This window comes from Microtus pennsylvanicus, chromosome 16 (assembly GCF_037038515.1).
Source record: "Microtus pennsylvanicus isolate mMicPen1 chromosome 16, mMicPen1.hap1, whole genome shotgun sequence".
Classification (NCBI taxonomy): Eukaryota; Metazoa; Chordata; class Mammalia; order Rodentia; family Cricetidae; genus Microtus; species Microtus pennsylvanicus.
In genome coordinates, this window is record NC_134594.1 from 44,717,042 (window position 1) to 44,738,415 (window position 21,374).

At 39.7% G+C, this 21,374-nt stretch overlaps 1 protein-coding gene across 1 annotated transcript in view; it reads left to right on the forward strand.

The window, feature by feature from the left end:
* Nucleotides 1–21,374, forward strand: part of Pdgfc (platelet derived growth factor C) — a 145,423-nt gene that overhangs the window by 72,578 nt on the left and 51,471 nt on the right. The window contains exon 2 of the mRNA XM_075950776.1: nucleotides 11,252–11,447. Coding sequence (XP_075806891.1) covers nucleotides 11,252–11,447 — 196 coding nt within the window. The remainder of the gene's footprint in view (nucleotides 1–11,251; nucleotides 11,448–21,374) is intronic.

The window sequence follows — 21,374 nt, forward strand, 5'->3', positions numbered from 1 at the left end:
ATATAATAAATAAATTTAAAAAAAAAGTATTGGTTTGGGATCTGCAGATGTCTTAGTATGCAAGAGTCCGAGGACCCAAGACCAAATACCCAAGACTCATGTGAAGAGCGGGGTGAATGTGTGCGCATGCCCATGACTGAAATGTTGGGGTGAGCTGGAGACCAATGGGTCACTGGTACATGGTGCTCTTCTGTGTAGCACAGGGCTCAGTATGAGACCTTGTTTCAAGGGAATGAGCCAGGGAGTGATAGAGATACATAGCTGGCATTCTTTGACAAGTGCATTACACACATGTGTGTCCACCACACACTCTCACATCCAGTAGTTAAAATATAGCAAATCAACTTATCACTTTAGACAAGACTGTCTATGGCCACCTATGTTAGGAAATAGTATGCTGTTTCCTTAGGAAAAGTCTTTTTGATATGATTCACATTTAAGTTCATTGTCCTCACTAGAAAATATGTTTGCAACTTAAAAATCATAAGTCTTACAAAGCACTTTTAGAATAGTATTCTCATTCCGGAAGAGTAATGAAGTAACTTTATAAAAGGGTGTACAATTTTAGTCATGATTTTTTTGAATAAACTTGTAATAACTTGATTATTAGTTGTGTAATGCTGTTTTTCCACAACTTGCTTTATTGATGTCAAGAGACAGACTGTGTCTGCAAGTGGCATTGGCGTGGACGCTCTGTTTGGGACACGGGCGGGGAGTGATGTCTGCTCACAGTGGTTCAGTGGGTGCACATATTGAGTGAGGAAAGGAGGACCAGTGGCTTCCTCATTCCCTAGATGCTAAGTTCATTTAAAAATGTTCTTCAGTTATATTTCTTATTGTCATCGGGTACTTCACTGGCTATTGAATGTGACAGTATTCATATTTTTTTCCAACAAGTCTGGACTTTTATGATTTTCCCTTTGAGCTTGGTGTCAAGAATGCAGTCCTCAAACAAAACCATGTCCTTGTTCCTTGGATCACCTTGCTCCGTTAAAGCTAATACAGCAAATCTCTTCAAATGATGACATTTTGGCTTTATGAATTTCTATCTGAATAATTGTGAGAGGACATGTTGATTTGAAGCAAACCAAATAAAATACAAAATCAGATTTTAACACTAGCAATGGGGTTTTCAAATCCATGGTTCCTTTATCAATAGTAAGAAGACCCTAGTCCTGCCTAAAGTGGAGGGCACTTTAATTACTTAGGAGCACTGAAAACTGTGGCGTGCAGGAATCACTGTATGGGATTAAGCATCTGACCAGTAACATATTGAGAGCACATATAGGTATTAGTTGAGTGAATGTGAAAGTTTTGAGAGAATTGAAGTGTCTAGGTTATATGTTCTACCAAATAATGCTCTTTCTTATATTTTTCTATGCCAGCCAAGACCGTCTCCCATAAAAATTAGTACTAATGTCCACAAATGAAAGCTCATTTGACTGACTCAGACAGTTTTACAAACTTTGTGTTTTTCGATTATTCAATTATTTTTTTTAATTTCCAAAATCCAAAATTGAAAATTCTGAACCACCTAGATTAGGATCTGAGGTCACCAAGACTCAATTTTACTATCTCCATCTACTGGCAGGGAGGATCTATACCCCAGCATCTGGACTGGCATAGAAAAGAGGAGAAAGAACATTAAAAGGTAAGCTGAATGGACGTTTTTATTTACTCTGCGTTTGTACCGTTTTCTATCACACGCTGCAAAGTATGTCCTGGTGTTGTAGGTTTCTGGAATGAGCCACCATGGAATGAAAGAACTTGAGGTGATGTAGTGCTCTTGACTGATCCTCCAACATGAACAGATGTAGACATGAAAGCTTGTCATTCATCATGACAGTCTTTTATGTCTGGGTGCCTTTGAGTTTCTATCTGGTCACTCCAGTGATTGAGTGCTGTCTTCTGGTCATTACAGAAATGTGTATAGAATATTCCCACTTCTGTAGACTCTCTAACGTGGAATTAATTATTTGAAGTGTGAGGATTTAAACAGAGTGCAATCATGTGTCTTTCTGGGGTATATGGTTTCCCTCTGGTGTTTCCTAGAATCTTTTCCCAGCCTTCACTTATTAGTATGTTCATTTAGAGAAGGAACTGAATCAAGCTTTCTAGTTAATTAACAGGTCAGTGTCAGCAAATGTGTGTGTGTGTGTGTGTGTGTGTGTGTGAGAGAGAGAGAGAGAGAGAGAGAGAGAGAGAGACAGAGAGATAGAGAGAGACAGACAGAGACAGAGAGAGACAGAGAGAGAAAGGTGGGGGCATTTGTTATTTTGTTGCCCCATAGAAAACTTTTTGGAATTGTATTGACTTACTGTTAACAAGTTTACAGCATTGTAATAAAACTAAAACTCGGTATATACTATATACTGATCTGCTATAAAAATAGATAAAGTGTAGCTGTATTAAATAGTTGGTGCTTGCTGTGGTTTACAAAAAGAGATTTGCAAAAGACCTCCGTATATATTTAAAGACATTAGGAATAGTTGTTCTTAGGCTTTTTCTATGCACAACTTTCTTCAGAAAGTTTTATCTCAACTTGAAATTGGAAGCAACATCCATTTGTCAATATAATTGGTACTATGATAGTCACTGCTACTCAATTAAGCATGGTTCAAAGAATTTTCCTATCTATTCTCTTCTTCTTGCTCTCCCAGATTTGATCAGCAGGTTGTTCAAGGATTTCCAGGTCTTTAAGAGAAATATAAGTAAATTTTTAAGAAATAAGAGTAGATAACTTTCCAACTTTAGAATTAGGCTGCAAGGACAAGACTTTGCAAGGAAGTGCTATGTTCAAGCAGGTCTGCTCACAGCCTGGGAGGTCATGAATGCAGCTGGTCCATTTGTTGGCTGAGGGATTAGCCTAACATAAACAGCAATAATATCACAAGGAGGGATTTCATGTCTTCCAGCCGAATCAAACAGCATCCAACTTGACAGAAATAGCCTGCCTCCAAGTCTTCCTGAGATTTGAAGATATGGATTTTTCAGTAATGATCAAAGGCCAGGGGATAACCAGAGCATCCAAGGAACGCCTCCCTCCACAGATGAACATCCTGTGGACTTGGGGAAGTCAGATTCTGTTGCTCCCTGGAACAAAATTGCTTCTGTTCTGGACTCTAATCCTTCCTCTCCTCCTCATCTTAGGACTTGTGTGTTTTGATCTTTGATTCTATTTGAACATTATTTTGCAGTGATAATTGTTAGTGGAGAAACTGAGAGTGGATATATTCACATTAGTTCTAGAATGAAGGAAACTCTTCAAATTTACACAACTTCTCTCCTCTCCCACAGTTCCTGTAGGTGGTAAAATTCTCTAAGCAGTGATTAACTAGCATCTGCAATTGGGTACTTTATTGTTACTACAATATATTTCACTCGGGAAACATAGCTGAAGCACTACTTTTCCTGTCTCCAGTTAGCGCCCGTAAGAAAATCATATGTTGCTGAATAAACAGGTAGCACAGTAGTAAGAATGATTGCTGAGTAGGCAGGAGGCCCTTATAATGCACGGCTGAACCTAAGAGGAGTTTAAATATGTAAGCATGCATGAGCCAATGCAGTAATTTTAATCTCCTATGATAATGTTTTGAATGATAATTATTTTATTGTCTATTCATTGATAAATTCAAAAGATTCTCACATCAAAAGCCTTGTAATTTATCTAGTTGCTGTAACCTCACACAGAATAGGTAGTACTTTGCATTTTAGAAATGGCTAGTAAATCCAACTCAATGTTTAAAATCATACACAAGGCAGCTATAAAACTTAGTAGATGTTTATTCTCTGGAAATATTTTTATTAAAAATATTTTCTCTACAGTAAATCTCTATGTTTATTTAAGTACTATGAATTTATGCTTAATAATATTAGTTTTATAACAATTTTATTTAGTATAAATATATTTTGTTGCTGAACAATTCTTTGTGATATTACCTCCTAATATTTTATTTGAACTTTGTACATTGATTTCTAATTAAATAAAATGGTAGATTTGTCAAATTTTAAAGTGAATATTTATTATTATATATTTTTACTTATTCATACTACTCTCTTCTACATTCTGACATTTGTTATGGTGTCTTAAATAATGTTCAACTTAACAGAATAAACCAGAATCATCCAAATTATATAAACATGTTTTCCCTTCTCAAATCTTATAATTGCATGTATGTATGTGTGTAGGTATGTATGCATATATATATATATATATATATATATATATATATATATGAGAGAGAGCTATATTTATTGTCTAGTTGCTGGGAACAAATGCTTTATCATAATGATATATGGGTATGCCTGGCTATCTGTGCTCTATCATGATAGATATGCTTACTTCCAGATTGTCTTCCAGTAGTAACTTTCATTTTAGAGCTTGATCCCATGGAATCAAAGTGGAGCTGATTGTTTCTTATCATTACCGGAAAGTTAAAATACCATGTGGTCAAATCTTTACTTGTTGACAAATCTCAATATGAGAAGAATTTTCTTGACCTTTCTTAGTCTTTTGTTATGTAGATGGGTTATTTTCAAGAAGAAAAGAGGCCATGGTGCAATGATTGCTTGGGTACAGCCTGAAATCATTGGAATCCCAGAAAACCCAACCAGATGGTTCCTCCCCCCAAGTATTAGTTCAGTTATATAATGTTCTATTTAATTGTCTTAAAAATGAAAGTGATCTTCTTGCACAAGTGGCTGTGAAAGTCCGAGGCGTAGTGAGTTTATTGTCTGTTTTCAATGTGAATTTGGCTCCATTTTTCTATACTAAGATGTATCTGCCTGCTTTTGCACACCGACTTATTTTCCTGGAACTGACTGACTCTATGATAATGGCTGAAGAGCCACTATAGCTAATCTCATTGTTATCCTCAAATTTTCTGGCCCCAAATACTGGGAAGAGGCCATTGAGTTCATCCCGAATGTTCTCATAACGACATCTGAGCAATGACAGAATTCAGTTTATATTGATAGTGTTCCACAATGGCTCTGGGTAGGATCCTAACACCCTTCACTCCCTGCTTTTTCAGAATAATGGATAGTGAGGGGAGACTGGCTGTTAACTCTCCCTCCCTGGGTGTGGATGCTTCCCAGGTCCACTTTGCTCACATTGCAAGTATCTGCCAAGAGCCTAGGGCCTCCATTCTTAGAATTTCCTTAGATTCAAGAGAATTTTAAACTTTTGTAAATGATGGTGCCATGGCAGTAACATTTCTGCAAAAGTGCTGCTTTTCCTCATCCAACTCTTAAACCACTGCCTAGAGGTCAGAGCTACAGCTCCACCAACTTGCTTTTGTGAAATGGGATATTTTATAGATGTGACTACTTTAGCACTGTGGCTCACCTAACAGCCTCCTGATTAGTGACGTCAAGAAACTTAGCTCTGGGCGGTGGTGGCACACGCCTTTAATCCCAGCACTCGGGAGGCAGAGGCAGGCGGATCTCTGTGAGCTCAAGGCCAGCCTGGACTACAAGAGCTAGTTCCAGGACAGGAACCAAAAAGCTACGGAGAAACCCTGTCGCGAAAAATCAAAAAAAAAAAAAAAAAAAAGAGCTAGTTCCGGGAAGGGTACCAAAGCTATAGAGAAACCCTGTCTTAAAAAAAAAAAAAAAGAAAGAAACTTGGCATTTGTTTAATGTTTTCCTTATTCTGTTTGAATTTGACTGTTAATGGACAGGGTTTTTTTTTATCATTTACTTAAAAGTAAATATGGAATCATTTTTTATTTTAAAAATAGTTTAATTTTTAAATAGCATGTAATTGCCCCGATATATAAAAAGCAAGTATCATACAGTTTCTCCAGAAATATCAAATTTTTGTTTTTGATTGATTCATACTTTAGAGCTGAAGTAAAATCATTGCTATAATGCTGTGTGTGTTATACATTCTCGGAGTATGTAACATTACTGACCTTGTTTATTTTTTAAAAACAAGCGGTCCTATTGAGAAAATGCTCAGTCTCAACAATGAGTACTCTCTGATGCAAATTCTCGGCTTGCGTATGTGTAGATGAAGGTCTACTAAGATATCAAATAGAAATGATGAAATTTACTCAACAATTAATAGAACGTAAGTGATGAAATTCAACTGTTCTAGTGAAGCATCAGTATCCTTATCATGGATAACCTTTGTAAACTTAGGACTGTTCAGATGGTGTAATAATGTATAGTACTCGTTTTTGCCTTGTTCTGGGACACACATTTCTTTACAATACCAGTATGTCAGAGTAAACAATACCTGTAAGGAACAGACTCGATAACATTTACATATTTCTATAAAACGGTCTGCCCCCTGAAAGTCATTGCGTGGCATAAAAAAAAAAATCACCAGAACATCTATTCTACATTTGCAGATCTGAAGCAGCAGCCAGTAGAAAAAACAGCGAGTGCATTTGAAAAAGGTTTCACCTGCAGTGGCTTTTGGTAGCGGAATATTGCTTAGTCTTACTGCCAAGCAGAACACCAAGTTAGTCCTGCTAATTACCATGTTAAGAAGACTGGACTCTGCTTAGTTTCTGTTGTCTCCAAGTTGCTGGACACTTCTTTTGGTTGTTTACTCCTTTTAGGGGGAACAAAAGTGTATCAGCTAGAGTAAGTCCAAGAACCTAAATTGGGCATATCTTAATGTTTTAGTTTTTGTGGTACGCTCTGTACAGCAATCCCTTCTTTAACCCTCTGGTAGAAGTCATTGGCTCTCCTCACATGTAAACTGTGTAGACAGCTCTAAACTTCTTGATTATCTTGTGCTGTTCTGCTGTGGTGTTAAAGACACAGGAAATGGTAGATTTGGGTAAAACAATGGTTAAAATATGGTTTTAAGAAAAATCTAAAATCCAGAGTTCCTGTCTTGTGTATTATAGTACTTATTTATTTTTACTCAAAATATAAAACAACAAGAATATTTGCGGGGCTCTTCTATATAGAGAGAATGCCCAGGAAATATTTTTTTTGGTGTGAAGTTCAAGTTTGCCTTTTCTCTGAAGGATCAGATAAGGGGAAAGTAACATCCTTCTTATTTTTCTAGAAAAACTAGTTTCTGATCTTAGACTCAATAAATATAAATTTACAGACATCCATGTTGTATACCGTAGGATTTCCACTGTCCTTAAAATCAAATTTGTTCATGAGCCTCATAAAGAAATGATTCAATATGGAGGTAAGGAAGGATGATAGGGCAAAATAATAGATAAGGAAAGACATAATCAAAAAGACAAACAAACAAAGTACAAGTGAGACTAGTGACTACATGCCCTTGTCAATGAAGGATTAGCCATAGATGATCGGATTCATAAAGAAATGTTTCGGAACATTGGAAGCTCACACGTCCTTGGAAGGAAGTATACTGCACATCTCATGTGCCATCTGCCAAGTCTGCCAGCCTGTGGGTGGTGACACATTGCTGACAACAGCCTGGTTCTGCCAGACAGACACAGAACATGCTGGAGTGCATAGACGGAGCCAGATTCCTACAATGTTTTTTGTGTTGTTGTTAATATCAGTGTGAAATATGAATATATCCTAAGTGGTATTGTAATTCAGTTCTGAAATTGCAGCCCTCAGGAGTGTGTGTGGGGAACAAAGAGACAGGATGATTTGTTTTCTTCTTGAGTTACATATTGTCAATAAACCATTTAAATGTGATCTTTACCAATAAGAGATATCGAAATATTCCAATTTTTATTGGTTTTATGATCTTCCTGCTTTATTATTCCCTGTCAATAATAGCAAATGTCTTTCAAAGAATCAATAAATGTATTGTGTGGAACCTGGTTTAATGTCAAAGAATTGAGTTGTAGCTGTTCATATATAGCTGGTACTTCTACACTACCTACATTATTAATCTTTCCTATTTTCCTGCTTTTGACTAATTTAATTTTTAATGCTGTTTCATTAGGGTTTGGACCACATAATCTGGCATTGGCTATAATGATGAATTCTAAATAAAACTCAGTCCTTTCATGTGGTTTTTCCCTTTTCTCTAAAATATACAAGGTTTGTTATTTTGCACGCATTGCAAGACTTAATGTGAGTAGGTGAGTCACTTAACTGCAAGCATGTGTTTTATTGGTGGTTTTGGTGTGTTGGTCACTGGCTAGGAACAAAGCAAGTGTTCATTTAAGCAGGCTCATTGCCTCTATGGTACTGTGGACATGTTTATGTTTGCATTCCCAGTAAAGTTTTATTTTAGAGTGATGCCTGCCAAGACCACAGAGTTGTAGCGCAGGGTCTTAATTTGGTAGTGTGAATTGCTGGTTGTTGCCCCCACCCTTTTTCTTTCCTTCTTCCTTTTTGATCATTGGCCTTGCTGCTTGAGACGTACATGAAACACTGACTCTCACCTTCCAATCACGTTTGTTGGTGGTATACCCCTTTACCTCGCATTTTGAAGAGAATTCTGCAAGCTGCAATTTCAACTTAAATGAAAATTTCAGTTCTTATTACCACAAATAGAGGCTAGAGTTCATCTTCACATGATGTTTAATGAGACCATGAATTATAAAGGGTGAACAATGTAAACAGAGAGCTAAGTATATGGACTTTAGTCGGGAACCTTTGATTGTGTATATGGAAATAGAGTTCTCATCTTCCACGCCAGCAGTTTTGTTTGAGATCAGTGATACTCAACCTTCCTAAAGCTGCAGCCATTTAATAGAGTTATGGTGATCCCCCACCATAAAATTATTTTTGTTTGTGTTTTATAACTGCAACTTTGCTAATGCTATTAATTGTTATGTAAATATCTATACTTTCTGATGGACTTAGGCCACTGTTGAAAGCTTCCTTTGACTTTAAGTGGTTGTGACCAGTCTTCTAGGTTGGATATGACAAATTTGCTAAATTTATCAAGCATTTATTGCATATAAGGTGTGTGTTTTCAGATATAGTAGGGTATGTATTGAGTATTAATAAATATGGTCAGAAAAATCTATTAAAATTATTAAAAAATGTAATAAAAAGTTCATTAAAATGTTAGTTTCTATGTAAGGCACTGCTGTCTATTGCTCTGACACATATAGAAGGCTATCAAAAGAAAATTTGAAAAATAGAAAAGTAAACTCATTTTTCAGATACTTAAATATAGCCAGGCAGTGGTTGCATATGCCTTTAACCTCAGCATTCAGGAGGCAGAGGCAAATGGGTCTCTGAGTTTGAGGCAAGCCGGGTCTACAGAGTGAATACCAGGGTGGCCAAGGCTATACATTAGAGACCCTGTCTTGAAACCCTGTCACAATATAGAAGAATGCAAATAGATCCATGTGAACGGAGACTGCTCGTTAATCACACAGAAACTATATTATCTGTAACACTCTTTGGCCAATGACTCAGGCATATCTCTAGCTAGCTCTTACATCTTGAATTAACCTACTTCTATTAATCTATGTGTTGACACACGGCTGTGGCTTACTAGTAAGGATCCAGCATCTGTCTCCTTCGGCAGCTACATAGCATCTCCCTGATTCCCTCTACTCTTTCTCTCTATCTCTTCCAGCCTGGTTATATTCTGCCCTGATTTAGGCCAAAGCAGCTTTTTATTTATTTACCAATGGTAGTAAAACATAGTCATAGCATACAGAGGGGAATCCCACATCAAATCCTTATCATTCACCCTGGACAAAACTCAAATCCAAATGGATCAAAAACCTCATCATAAATCCAGTTAAACTGAACCTGATAGAAAAGAAGTAGGGAAAGAGCTTTGAACACATTGACACAGGAGAGAACTTTCTAAACAGAATACCAATAGCACAGAAACTAAAATTGACAGTCAATAAATGGGATCTCATGAAACTGAAAAGCTTCTGTAAGGCAATGGACACTGTCAATAGGACAAAGCAGCAGTCTCCATAATGAGAAAAGATCTTCACCAACCCCACATCCCACAGAGAACTGATCTCCAAAATATATAGAACTCAATAAGCTAGATATCAAAAAACAAATAATCCAAGTAAAAAATGGGGTACTAACTTAAACAGAGAATCCCCTATAGAAGAATTCAAATGGAAGAGAAACACTCAAATAAATATTTGTTTTCCTTAGCTATCAGAGAAATGCAAATCAAAACAACTCTGAGACTCCATCTTGCCTGTTAGAATGGCTAAGATCAAATCCATGGTAACCATTGAGAAGTGCTGAAAGGTTTGCTATATTTGTCATCTTTATTTGGTCACAAAGTTCCCTTGTGACAAAAACTGAGGCTGTCACTTTGCTCTCATTTTACTCTAGAGTAGTGGCTCTCAACCTTCCAAATGCTGCGACCTTTAATACAGTTCCTCCTGTTGTGGAGACCCTCAGCCATAAAATTATTTACTGTTCTACTTCATAACCGCAATTTTGCTACTCTCATGAATCATAATGTAAATGTCGGAAATTCAGGATCTCTGATGTGTGACTCCCAAAGGGGTCTCAACCCACAGGTTGTGAAACACTCCTTTGGAAAGTCGTGTAAAACTTGGAGTCAGTTATCAACTCCAACCCCTAAAATTCAAAGCTTCTGCTGGAGACAGCTTGGTAGAAACTTGAATGATAAGCTCTTGTAAGCATCGTTTGGGTTTTGTTGGCTCAGCTTCTCAGGAACTTACAGTTAGAACAGAGAGGTCTCCACGCTTGTGGTGTAGTCTGCTATTGACAGTTCCATCAGACGTGGGACGCCTACAGTGTTCTATTTCACTTCTAAAGTCTCACGTTTCTTTTCTTCCAAGTATTTTATATTTTCTCATAAATATAATTAAAGCAAACAATACAATGCATTCACTCTAGACCGTCCACGAAGTAATTATTTAGAAAACTAACAATTATCCGTATTCTTTAGAATGCAATTATAGTGTTGCCTTGATGACTCAAGCCTAGGACCCCAACACTTGGAAAATAGACACAGCCTAATCAGGAATTCAAACCTAGCTCCATAGTGAGTGTGGGGATAGTATGGTCTATGTGGAATCCTGTTTCAGAAAAAAATATTGATGGAAAAGTATAGAATTATAGCAAACTTAGAGCCCAAAAGTTAGTAATTTACATTCCAGTAATTAGATTAAAAGGGACTGACTTTCTATTTTTCTACCATTGTGGAATACATCCCTGAAAACAATGATCCAGGCTGTAAAGAGTGACCCTTGACGTGTATTGCAGAAGGCATGCTTGACTTCAGTGCCTGAAGTGAAATGAGCCAATAAAGGTGACCCAATGCTTTGAAGCCTGGGATTTTGGAAGCATCCGTTCTAATACGCCTGTACCTGTGTCCTTGCTTTAGGAGTGCAAGACCCACAGCATGAGAGAGTGGTCACGGTGTCTGCTAACGGGAGCATCCACAGCCCCAAGTTTCCTCACACGTATCCGAGAAATACGGTGCTGGTGTGGAGGTTAGTTGCGGCTGATGAGAACATGCGGATTCAGCTGACGTTCGATGAGCGCTTTGGGCTGGAAGACCCAGAAGAGGATATATGCAAGTGAGTGGCACATGGGGAGTGGCGGCAGGATCGAGCCCTGCGTTCTCCATTGCTTCAGTTATACGCTTTTAAAGGGAATCTTGGCTTTGGTTTTGACTGACCTAAGTTGACAAACACGTTCAAATTTTATTTCGACTTAGGTCTTCCTTTAAAAGACTCTGCATACCCACCCATGGACATACTCAGTGATTACTTTCTGTCTTTCTATCTATCTATCTATTGCTACATAATTTGTAAACCGTATCTAAGCACAACCGTTTGTAATAGAAAACAGAGACTAAGAGCCATGTAAAGGATTGTAGTTATGCCAGGCGCTCTGCGTTCCCATCAGCATTAACCTTATATTTGAACTTCCTGAAAGTCAAGTCAATGAGATAAAGAAAGTATTTAAAGAGAGTCGGGAAGGTGAATTAGCCGGTAAACTTGCCACGCCAGCATGAGAGCCTGATTTCAGATCTCTAACACTCACGTAGCTGGTGTACAATCTCAAGTGGGGGTGGACAGAGAGAACTCTGCAAGTCTCTGGCCAGCCTTCATATCTGAATCTGTGAGTTCCGTGTCCAACCAAAGATATCCTGTCTCAAAATATTCAGGAAGAAAAGCAACTGACAAAGAAGGGAATTTGTATTAGCTTTGGGCCTCCACAGACATGTATACCAACAAGTCACTTACACATGCATGTACCACACACGCGCACACACATACACACGTGCATGTGCACAATCAAAAGTTGTATCTAAGGGTGCACATTATTTAAATGACACACTGATATCTAACTTTACATGCGAGAACTCAGAAGGCTAAGTCTCATCAGGAGGAAGGCACACAGTTTGGAGAGCAGAATTTGACATTCAGGATAAAAATGCAAGGCAGGAATGCACCATGGTTCTCAGCAGCATTGAAGACCCAGTCAGCAAGGATATTTCACCCACACAGAAGCACTACTCCAAGTCAGACCAGGGTTCTCACTCAATCCCTCATCCCATAGAGCATCACACAGCTAAGATGCATGAGCAGCTGCTTAGGAACCGATGCATTTTCTGTACCCAAACACAGTGAGAACTGATGTTTCTTGGTTCCTATTTAGATATTTTTGCTGTGAATAAGAATTCCAAATCTTGTGAAGCCCATGGAGAGTCTGGGGTTTACACCAGTGAGTTGAAAAGCCCAAATTTACATCAGTAGAAGGGACTGCAGTACATATGAATGATGGGCATATGTATGAGGGTATGATATGTGTGGATGTTGCCTGAGAAATGCATGCTTTCAGTTAATGATCAGAAGATAACTATCATCTTACCTGTCACAAGCGGTGTGCGATATGATTTTATCTAGCACGGAGCTCAGCTTTAAGGCGTCACCTTTCTAGTGGTTTTGATGTTCCTCTCTGATTGCATTGTCTTGTTCCTGTAAGTGCCGTCCCCCTGAATGACGCCCCATATCCTAGCCACCCTATCCCTGCTCCCTCTACTGCAGTGAATAGTTGGCCTATCTGGCACTTTTCTGCATGAGTAAAGGAACCTTTGCAGTGATATCTAAGAATGGTCAGAATGCAGACCTAACATACCATATTCCCACCTTGACTAAGTAGAATTAAATTACCGTCAAAAGTGAGCATTTTAAATATCTCCTGATATACAAAGATCTCTGTGTTATAGTATTCTTACTGAATTTTTCTTTCTTTTTCTGTCAATTTTTGATAATACAATGAGTATGAAATTGCACCCGTTCATTAACTTGAATTTCATTTTCTGATGAATTTTAATTCTGAGGAAACTGAGACATTTCCATATTTACTATTTGCCACCTTTGCTTCCTGTTCTTTGAAATGCCCACTCACGCCTCTGGTCTCATTTTCCTTAGTCTGTTGGGCTGTCCAAATCTGTGTCTCATATTTAAGCCTTGGCATTTTCAGGAAGGAAAACTGGAACCAGATCATGGGGACTGGTATTGAAGAGAACTTAGTGGATTATGAAAATGATAAGTATGCTAAATTAAATCTAGATTTTTTTTTAGTATTTAAGATTATCAAAAATTTATTGTCTTTCTCTAAAAGTAAAATGTTCCCTTTAGACATTTGCTTATCTTCCTTCTGTTTATAGTACAATTAATGTGGCCTTATTATTTACTCATTTATTTATTCCCACATTCAACAAATATTTACCAAGCACTGTGTTGGGCAATATGATGACACTCATGTGCAGGAGATGACTGTCCCCTCACATAGTCCATAGTCAGGGCGATGACTAGTAAGCAGACAAAACAAAATGCTACCCACCCAGTGCATAGGCAGAACACTTGTTACTTTAATGGGTTGAGTTTATACTGTTTTGCCATCCATTTTATAAATCATACCATAATTGGGTATTTGAGCTAACAACTAAATAAATATCACTTGTACATAGGATGGGTAGACTAAACTTGCCACGCAGACTTCAAATCTCAAACATCCATTTTCTCTGTATCACCCTGATTTCTGTATGGGAGAATACCATAGATATCTTATACCAGCTTAATAAACCTTTGGGAGTTGTGTAATGTAAAAATTTTAAGAAGATGTCACTTTATGCAAATAATAAAAACTTCCCTTGGTTGGTCGCCGTACAGCTTGAATAAAGACAGTGTTGTTTATGTGGTTGATACTAGCCATGGAGTCACTTAAGTGCATCATAAGGACTTCCCAAGCAAAATGTTTTGGAACATTTGGGGTCTCCTTAAAAGGACTGAGGGAAAGAAGGCCATACTATTAATAGTTTATATTTAGTTTAAACAATTCCATATTTGATACTGGAGAAAGCAAAAGCCACGCCATGTATCTTGGTTCAGTCTCCCTCCCTACCTGAGCCCAAGATTGAGTATCGGGGTGTTGTTAGTAGCTCATTGCTTCAGTTTCTATGTGGAGGCACACAACAGATACATTAGGCAAGCAAAGCAGACCTTCTGGAAGGAGTTGTGGGAACCTGCTAGAAGACAGATATGGCCATCTTTCTGGGCCCTAGATGTCATGGAAACTCCATGTCTACTTGTCATCACAGGAGCAGCCAGAATGACTAGAAGCATCACCAGCCTCTCCTGATCTTGCTTTAGGAGGCACCCTGGGCTGAGGCATGCAGTAGCTGGCTATTGTCTCTGCATAGTTAGAGACAATAGATATTACATATCCGTAATATGATACCATAGACAGATGGCATAGAAACTACAGAATTTTATTCTTCAGTTCTGAATGCAAGTCCAAGATTGAGATGTCAAGAGATCTCTGAGGTGATGACAACCTGGCCACAGGTAGTGTCTTCTTGCTCTCTCTCCATATGGCACAAGAAATGAGGGTTTTATTTTAATTTTTGTGGTGATAAAAATGACATCCATAACCTCATCACCACCCAAGGCCCTGTGCCTTAACACCATCTCAACATATCAGTTATAGATTAGCAAAGAATGTAGAGAAGGTACATGCATTCCGATCACATATGTTCCCAAGCAAATCTCTGCAGCTGTGTGGACAAAGGGGAAAGGCAAAGCAGCATTTGGATGGTGCCAAGGTGTGAGGAAAAAGTAAAATGAAAGAGGCCGGGTTCTAAGAGAACAATCCCCAATACTGTATACGTGAGGGAGGCCTACCCCATCAAAGTTTCTTAAAATAAACTGATGGCTGCATGACAGAGAAGTGAAGGCTCAGCTTGCTGGAAAATGCAGGCTCTGTATGAACAAGGGGTTTTGTTGGAGTGGAGAGTAGAGAATCTGTAGTGCTCACTGGGATCTAGCTGTGAAGAACCTTGAATCCTGAGCTGAATATGAACATCTCTCTCCATGCTGTCTGAAGACAAGGCTGTTCTTGCTAAGGGGTCATGCTCTCGTCTGTAGGAAGACAATTCTACATGCATTTGGAGAGGGGCTTCAGGTGCTCAGTGTTCTTGGAGGATTTTCAGGTTTCATTTCCCTAGCTTCAAACTTACTTGATTGCAATTCTTCAGTCTTGTTCTTCTCCAGTTTCTTTTTCAATTGCTCCCAAACCAGAGAACATACTTCTTTTTCCTAATACTTTTCTCTTTGGTGCACTGGGAACTGGGGTGCCCATGTACTTGGGTGTGATAAGAATCCTCAGAACCCCAGTGTTTTCTATTTAAAAATCTAAGTTGCCTCTTGCTTCAAGACAAAATAGGTACTTGCCTACTTTCAACAGTGCTAGAATTTTCACTAGAGAAGATCCATGGAGACTGGGCCATTCTACAGCCTCAGGGAGAGGGACTGCTTCTCTCTGCCTTCTATAGGCTGGAACCAGGAAAAAAAAAAAAACAACAACAACAACAAAAAAAAAAAAAAAAAAAAAAAAAAAAACCCCACCAAGATAGGCCTAGAGAGGGCCCTTACTGCCTGGTGTCTAGGAATAATCTTACACGCTGCTGGAGCTGTTCAGTACTAAAATGTATTTCCCTAGATAGTCAGTGGCCTGACTGGAGAGATAATGAGATCTATTCAAGAGTGTTACCGGGTCTTATTTTTCAAGCAGCCACAGAAGCTCTCTAGTGAAGACAGCCAGTTTGGATCATGTCACTAGAGGTTTCTGTGGTGGCTTTATCTAACTGTTGAACTAACGGGATGGGTGCCTGCTACCCTCTTCTGCTCCTGTCTACCTCTCTCTAGGTGACTTTCTTCTCTAGAACCCTGATCTTTTCAGACTCCAGGAAAGCCAAGGGGAAAGCAGCTTTTGTTGTAATTGTTCTGGGAGAGATTTTAGTGTGGGAGGGTGTGAGCTGAGTAGTAGAAATTTACAGCAGCAGGAACTGGACTAGGACTGGCCGGAACTACTATAACCAACCAGCTCCTGCTTCATGCCCATTCCCCACGTCAAAGGGATGCGCTGTGATTTGGGTCCCTGAAAGCAAACCTGTCTGTCTGCACTCAGAGCGGGAGAGGTGCTCCAAAAATAACAGCGTGTCCTCTGGGTGCTAAGGGCGGTCAGGATTGCCATGCAGCCTTCAAATTCCCAGTTACTGTTTGCCCACCTGTACTTTTGGCCACAGAATAAAGGTCCTTTTAGAGTTCAATTGCCCTTCCGGGCATCTCTTTGGAGTATAGTTAACTTCGTGGCATAATTTATAGCTTTGTTATCCTTTGACCTCTGTAGAATGTACTTTTCTAGTTTCAAAAAAAAAAATCAGCAAAACAAAACAAAAAAACATTCCTTAGAGGACTTAAAATGATGGGTGGGGATCTGAATAAAGCTCACATCAAAGGACTGTGCTGTTGGCTAATGAAATGTTTTAATTTTATGTTTTGAAATGTTCAAAATCAACATTCCAAGAGGAGAAAATATGTGTCTGTCATGGCCCACACTTCTGTCTGTCTCCACTAGTATTTGTCTTTCACTCGGACCTCCCCCTTTCCCCTGGTTATTCTTCTGATCTTCCAGCATTTCCTTCTGCTTCCTCGCCCATCTTCCAGGCGGTTGTGTTGCCCAGGGGCCACTTCCCTTCCCTTTCCCAGGCGGAGCCTTATGGTTTGTAGACTGTGAGGTTCTGGGGATGTTGGAAGCTTTCTGGGTGACATGCCCTTACTTTATATTGTCTTGCTGGGGTTCAGGATGAAGTCACCTGCTTAGGTTATTTAAGTGATATGTTGGCTGGTATATAGACACGCTAAACTGATGAAGTGGAAATTCATTATTTGACTGATAACTAACCTTCCATCGGGATTGGCTAACCAGAAAGCACTATCAAAGGAAGCAAGGGCCATTGCTGGCTAAGTAAGGCCTTTAGTTTGAGTAAACTTGAAATGGTACACTGTGCCAGCCTTTCCAGTTCAGCTTCTCCTTCTGTTTGTGTGTAATGTAATTATATCTCTAATATCAAAACATTCATTTCCATTGCAGCACAAATAATAAAAAGCCAGAGAAAGAAATTGGGGTTCAACCCGAAAACCAGAAGAGCAAAGCAGCCAAGCTAGTAAAGAAGTCTTACCTCTACCAAGGCTGGGTGATCACAGGCTAAGCCAACTAAACTGACTAAGCAGACTAAGCCTCTCTCCTACCATTTATATTCCCTCTAGTGTTGGGATTAAAGCTGTGTGACTCTCTAGTACTGGGATTAAAGGTGTGAGCCACCACCACCACCTGGATTCGTTTTCGCGTTGATATTGTATAGTCCAGGATGGCCTTGAACTCATAGAGATCTATCTGCCTCTGTCTCCCAAATCCTGGGATTAAAGTTGTGTGACTCCACTGCTCTCTGTGTGCAGACAGAGCTCTCTGTGAGCTCAGATTTTTAGGGTATGAGCATAATAGTCAATATAGAAGTGCCCTTCTCTGTAGGCAGATACTGAAATTTGCCCAAAATCGAATCCACCTTCAATTTTTAGTTACAGTAAGTGTGCAACTTTGTAGGTTAGTGTTGTTGTTCCATGGTGGAATACTTGAGCATCTATGCTTAGTCCTGAGCACATGCACACACACACACACACACACACACACAGAGAGAGAGAGAGAGAGAGAGAGAGAGAGAGAGAGAGAGAGAGAGAGAGAGAGAGAGAATATGCATGTGGGAGTTGTATTTGGGTGCATGTGCTCTGTGTATGAGTATGTGTGCCCGTGAGTCTGTGTTTGTGCATACATGCATGTGTGCATGTGTGGATAAGAACATATCAGCTCTAGACCTAATGATTAGTTTTTGTTGGGAGCACTTTTAGGTCATTAACACACAGAGGTTTGTTTTCCAGTTACCACAGTCTAACATAACAGTGAGTCAGAGCAACTACAAGTGTTACTGACACCTGGAAAGATTTCAAGATGGCTGAACAGTTGTGTCCATTTCTCTTCCCCTAAACAGAAATTTGCACTGCAAATTTACAACTGTATTTTGAAATGAATGTTCAGTGGAAGGGCCCTGAATGTCAGCCAGAGAAGATAGGTTTCCGTAAGACTGGGCAGCCAGGGTTGGCAGTAGAGAAGACCACTGTGTCTGGCAGCCATAGACTTGGGTCCAGTGTCTTGGAGGGAAGAAAGGAAGGAGGAGGGAGGGAGAAAAGGAGGGAATGAAAGAAAGAAGGAGGGAGACAGGCAGGCACATACACACAAACACACACACACAGACAGAGACAGAGGCAAAGATAGAGACAGAGACTGTGAATGGGGGACATAAGAATATATAGGGATTAGTTACACAAAGATAAGGGTTGCTAGGAACAGGGGCATGGTAGAGGGTATTGGGGGTAATAAGATCATAGTATATTGTATATAAACCTGATATGGTTAATTTTTAAAAATTTAAAAATGAAAAAAAAACTGTATCGTGTGGGAAGACTCCAGAGCATTCAACAACAGCTGGACAACAACCCCCAGGAGTGTTGCTGCACACCCGGCACACAGGCGCTCATATTTGAGGAGCTAGAAGTACCACTGGTCCTGAATTCCACATTCCACACTGTAGACGTGTATCGCAGCAGAATCATGCCCCCCACAAGGTCGTCTCCTGTGTGTACTGAAAAATAAGTGTTGAAAATGAAGAAAAGTCTTCACTCTTCTATAGACATGGAACTAAAGGCAGCATTCAGTATCAGCTCAAAACTAGGTGAGAGCAATGCCGTAGGAAAAGCCTCAATGAAATGCTGCGTTTCATTACTTCGCTTCAAAGGGGACTCTGTGCAGCCGGCTGAAGGAAGGGTATATGGCGGTTATGGCTTGCTTAAGATTTATTGAAAATGAGTGTTGGTCATGGTACATGCTTGGATAAGCCAGGCCTTGAGTTTTTCACAGACATTTACTCAGATGTGGGCAGTGTAGGAGGCCAGGTAGCCAGATTTTCCTCCAAAAAGAGAGCTCCCTGTGAAGTCAGCTTTAGAACATCAACATAAAGTCAATATAGGGTGTGCTTCTCTGGGGGTAACACTGAGATTTGCCCAAAATAGAAAACCCCCTTTAATTTTCGACTGTAGCACGTGTGACCTTGGGGTTCTGGCAGGTTGTGTCCTCAGCCCTGGCCACCAGGCACGTGCTGTGCACATTCATTTGCATCCCTTTTAAAGGGGCCCTGCTCTCCTCTGATCTTTCTCCCTCTCTCTGGTTCTCTGCCTGTCTCACTGGCTCTCCCCCTCCCTTCTGCCTCTTTCTTCTCTCCTCTGCTGTCCCCAAAGGTCGGTCTCGCCCCACTCCGCTCACTTTTTATGTTCCCTCTACCCTAGTAAAATCCCCTCCATTTGAACTCTGTCTCATGACTTCTTTCTCTCTTCTGCCACTTTGTTGTTGTTGTTAAATACAGCAATAAGTATGAACCTTCTCAGGTTAGGATTGTTGTTTCGTGGTAGAATGCTAGAGCATCTCTGCTCGCTTCTCAGTACTACAAGTGTGTGTGTGTGTGTGTGTGTGTGTGTGTGTGTGTGTGTGTGTGTGTGTGAGAGAGAGAGAGAGAGAGGGGGGGGGGAAGCAGATTTGTATTTGAGTGCATATGTGTGCTTGTGTGTGTATGTGTCTCTATGGGGATGTGTGCCTGTCTGTGTATGTCAGGATGTATGTGTGTGACTGTATGTATGTGTGTGTGTGTTTGCATGGGCATGCACATGTGTGCATGTGTGTCTGTGTATGTCAGGATGTATGTGTGTGACTGTATGTATGTGTGTGTGTGTCTGCATGGGCATGCACATTTGTGCATGTGTGACACACATCATCTCTAGACCTAATTATTATTCTTTGTCAGGAGCACACTCAGGTCTTTAGCAATATTTAGCTTATATTCCTTGCAAGACTATGGTTACTACAATCTAATAAAACATTTGAATATGGAAAAGAAGGTGATTGTTTTGTCAGAATCAAGGCCAAATCCACAATGTAGTTTTCAACACCCACACAGAGGAACACCTAATTTGGAAAATGAATTTAGTTCCACTTACCATACTGATTTTGGTTAGGATGAATTTTCATAAGAATTAAATTTATTGGCACTGATGTCTATTCAGGATGCCTGTCATATCTCCTTTTCAATTAGGTCATTTTCTACTAGCAGGATGTTTTGCTGCTGTTTTGTGGTACTTGGAATGGGACTAGAACCCACAGGCTCCTAGATTTGAGTGCTTAGTCATCAAGGAGTTGGGACTGCTTGAGAAGGATTAGAAGGTGTGACCTTATTGGAGGAAGTGTGTCGCTGTGGGGGTAGGCTTTGAGGTTTTCAAAAGCCCAAGCCAGGCCCAAAGTCTCTCTCTTCCTGCTACCTGGGGATCCAGATGTAGAACCCTCAGCTACTTCTCCAGCACTGTATCTGTCTGTGAGCCATGTGCTCCCTGCTGTGGTGTTAATGGACTAAACCTCTGAAATTGTAAGCCAGCCCCAGTTAAGGTCTTTCCATTATAAGTGTTACTGTGGTCATGTTGTCTTCTTCACATCAATACACCAAGACAATATGCTAAGCAAGCACTCTACCTCTTGACACATCCAGCCCTCGCAATGCATTCTCGGAATACACAAAATTAGTGAATTATATTTGCAGAGAAGATACAGTTCTTTTAGCACCAAGGAGAGTTCTGTTATTTTGTCTTTTTGAAGGTTATACGTATATAATAAGATAGAGAGAATTTTGCTTCCATGCAAACAATCTTTTATGAATCTGCTTTGAAAATATTAAAGTTTTTTTTTTATAAAAATGTTCTGAAAGGTCTAGAGTTGAATATATATTATGCAGGTTTCTTTGTGATGCATGATGTTAAAATTCATCTCTAACATTAGCTACTAAATGAAAAATGTTTCAATTTGCAGCACACTCAACATTGGGGACAGTTCAGTGAAAAGAATTTCCTGGCAGAGAACCAGCTGTGACAGCCCTGTACCACTCTCCCCTCACTACACACCTCTGCTCCGCCAACAGTCAGTGTGCATCTTACCTGACTTTTCACTGTAGGGCTTGAGCCCATGAAACGAAGAAATCTTGTTTCAGCATCTCGCTCATG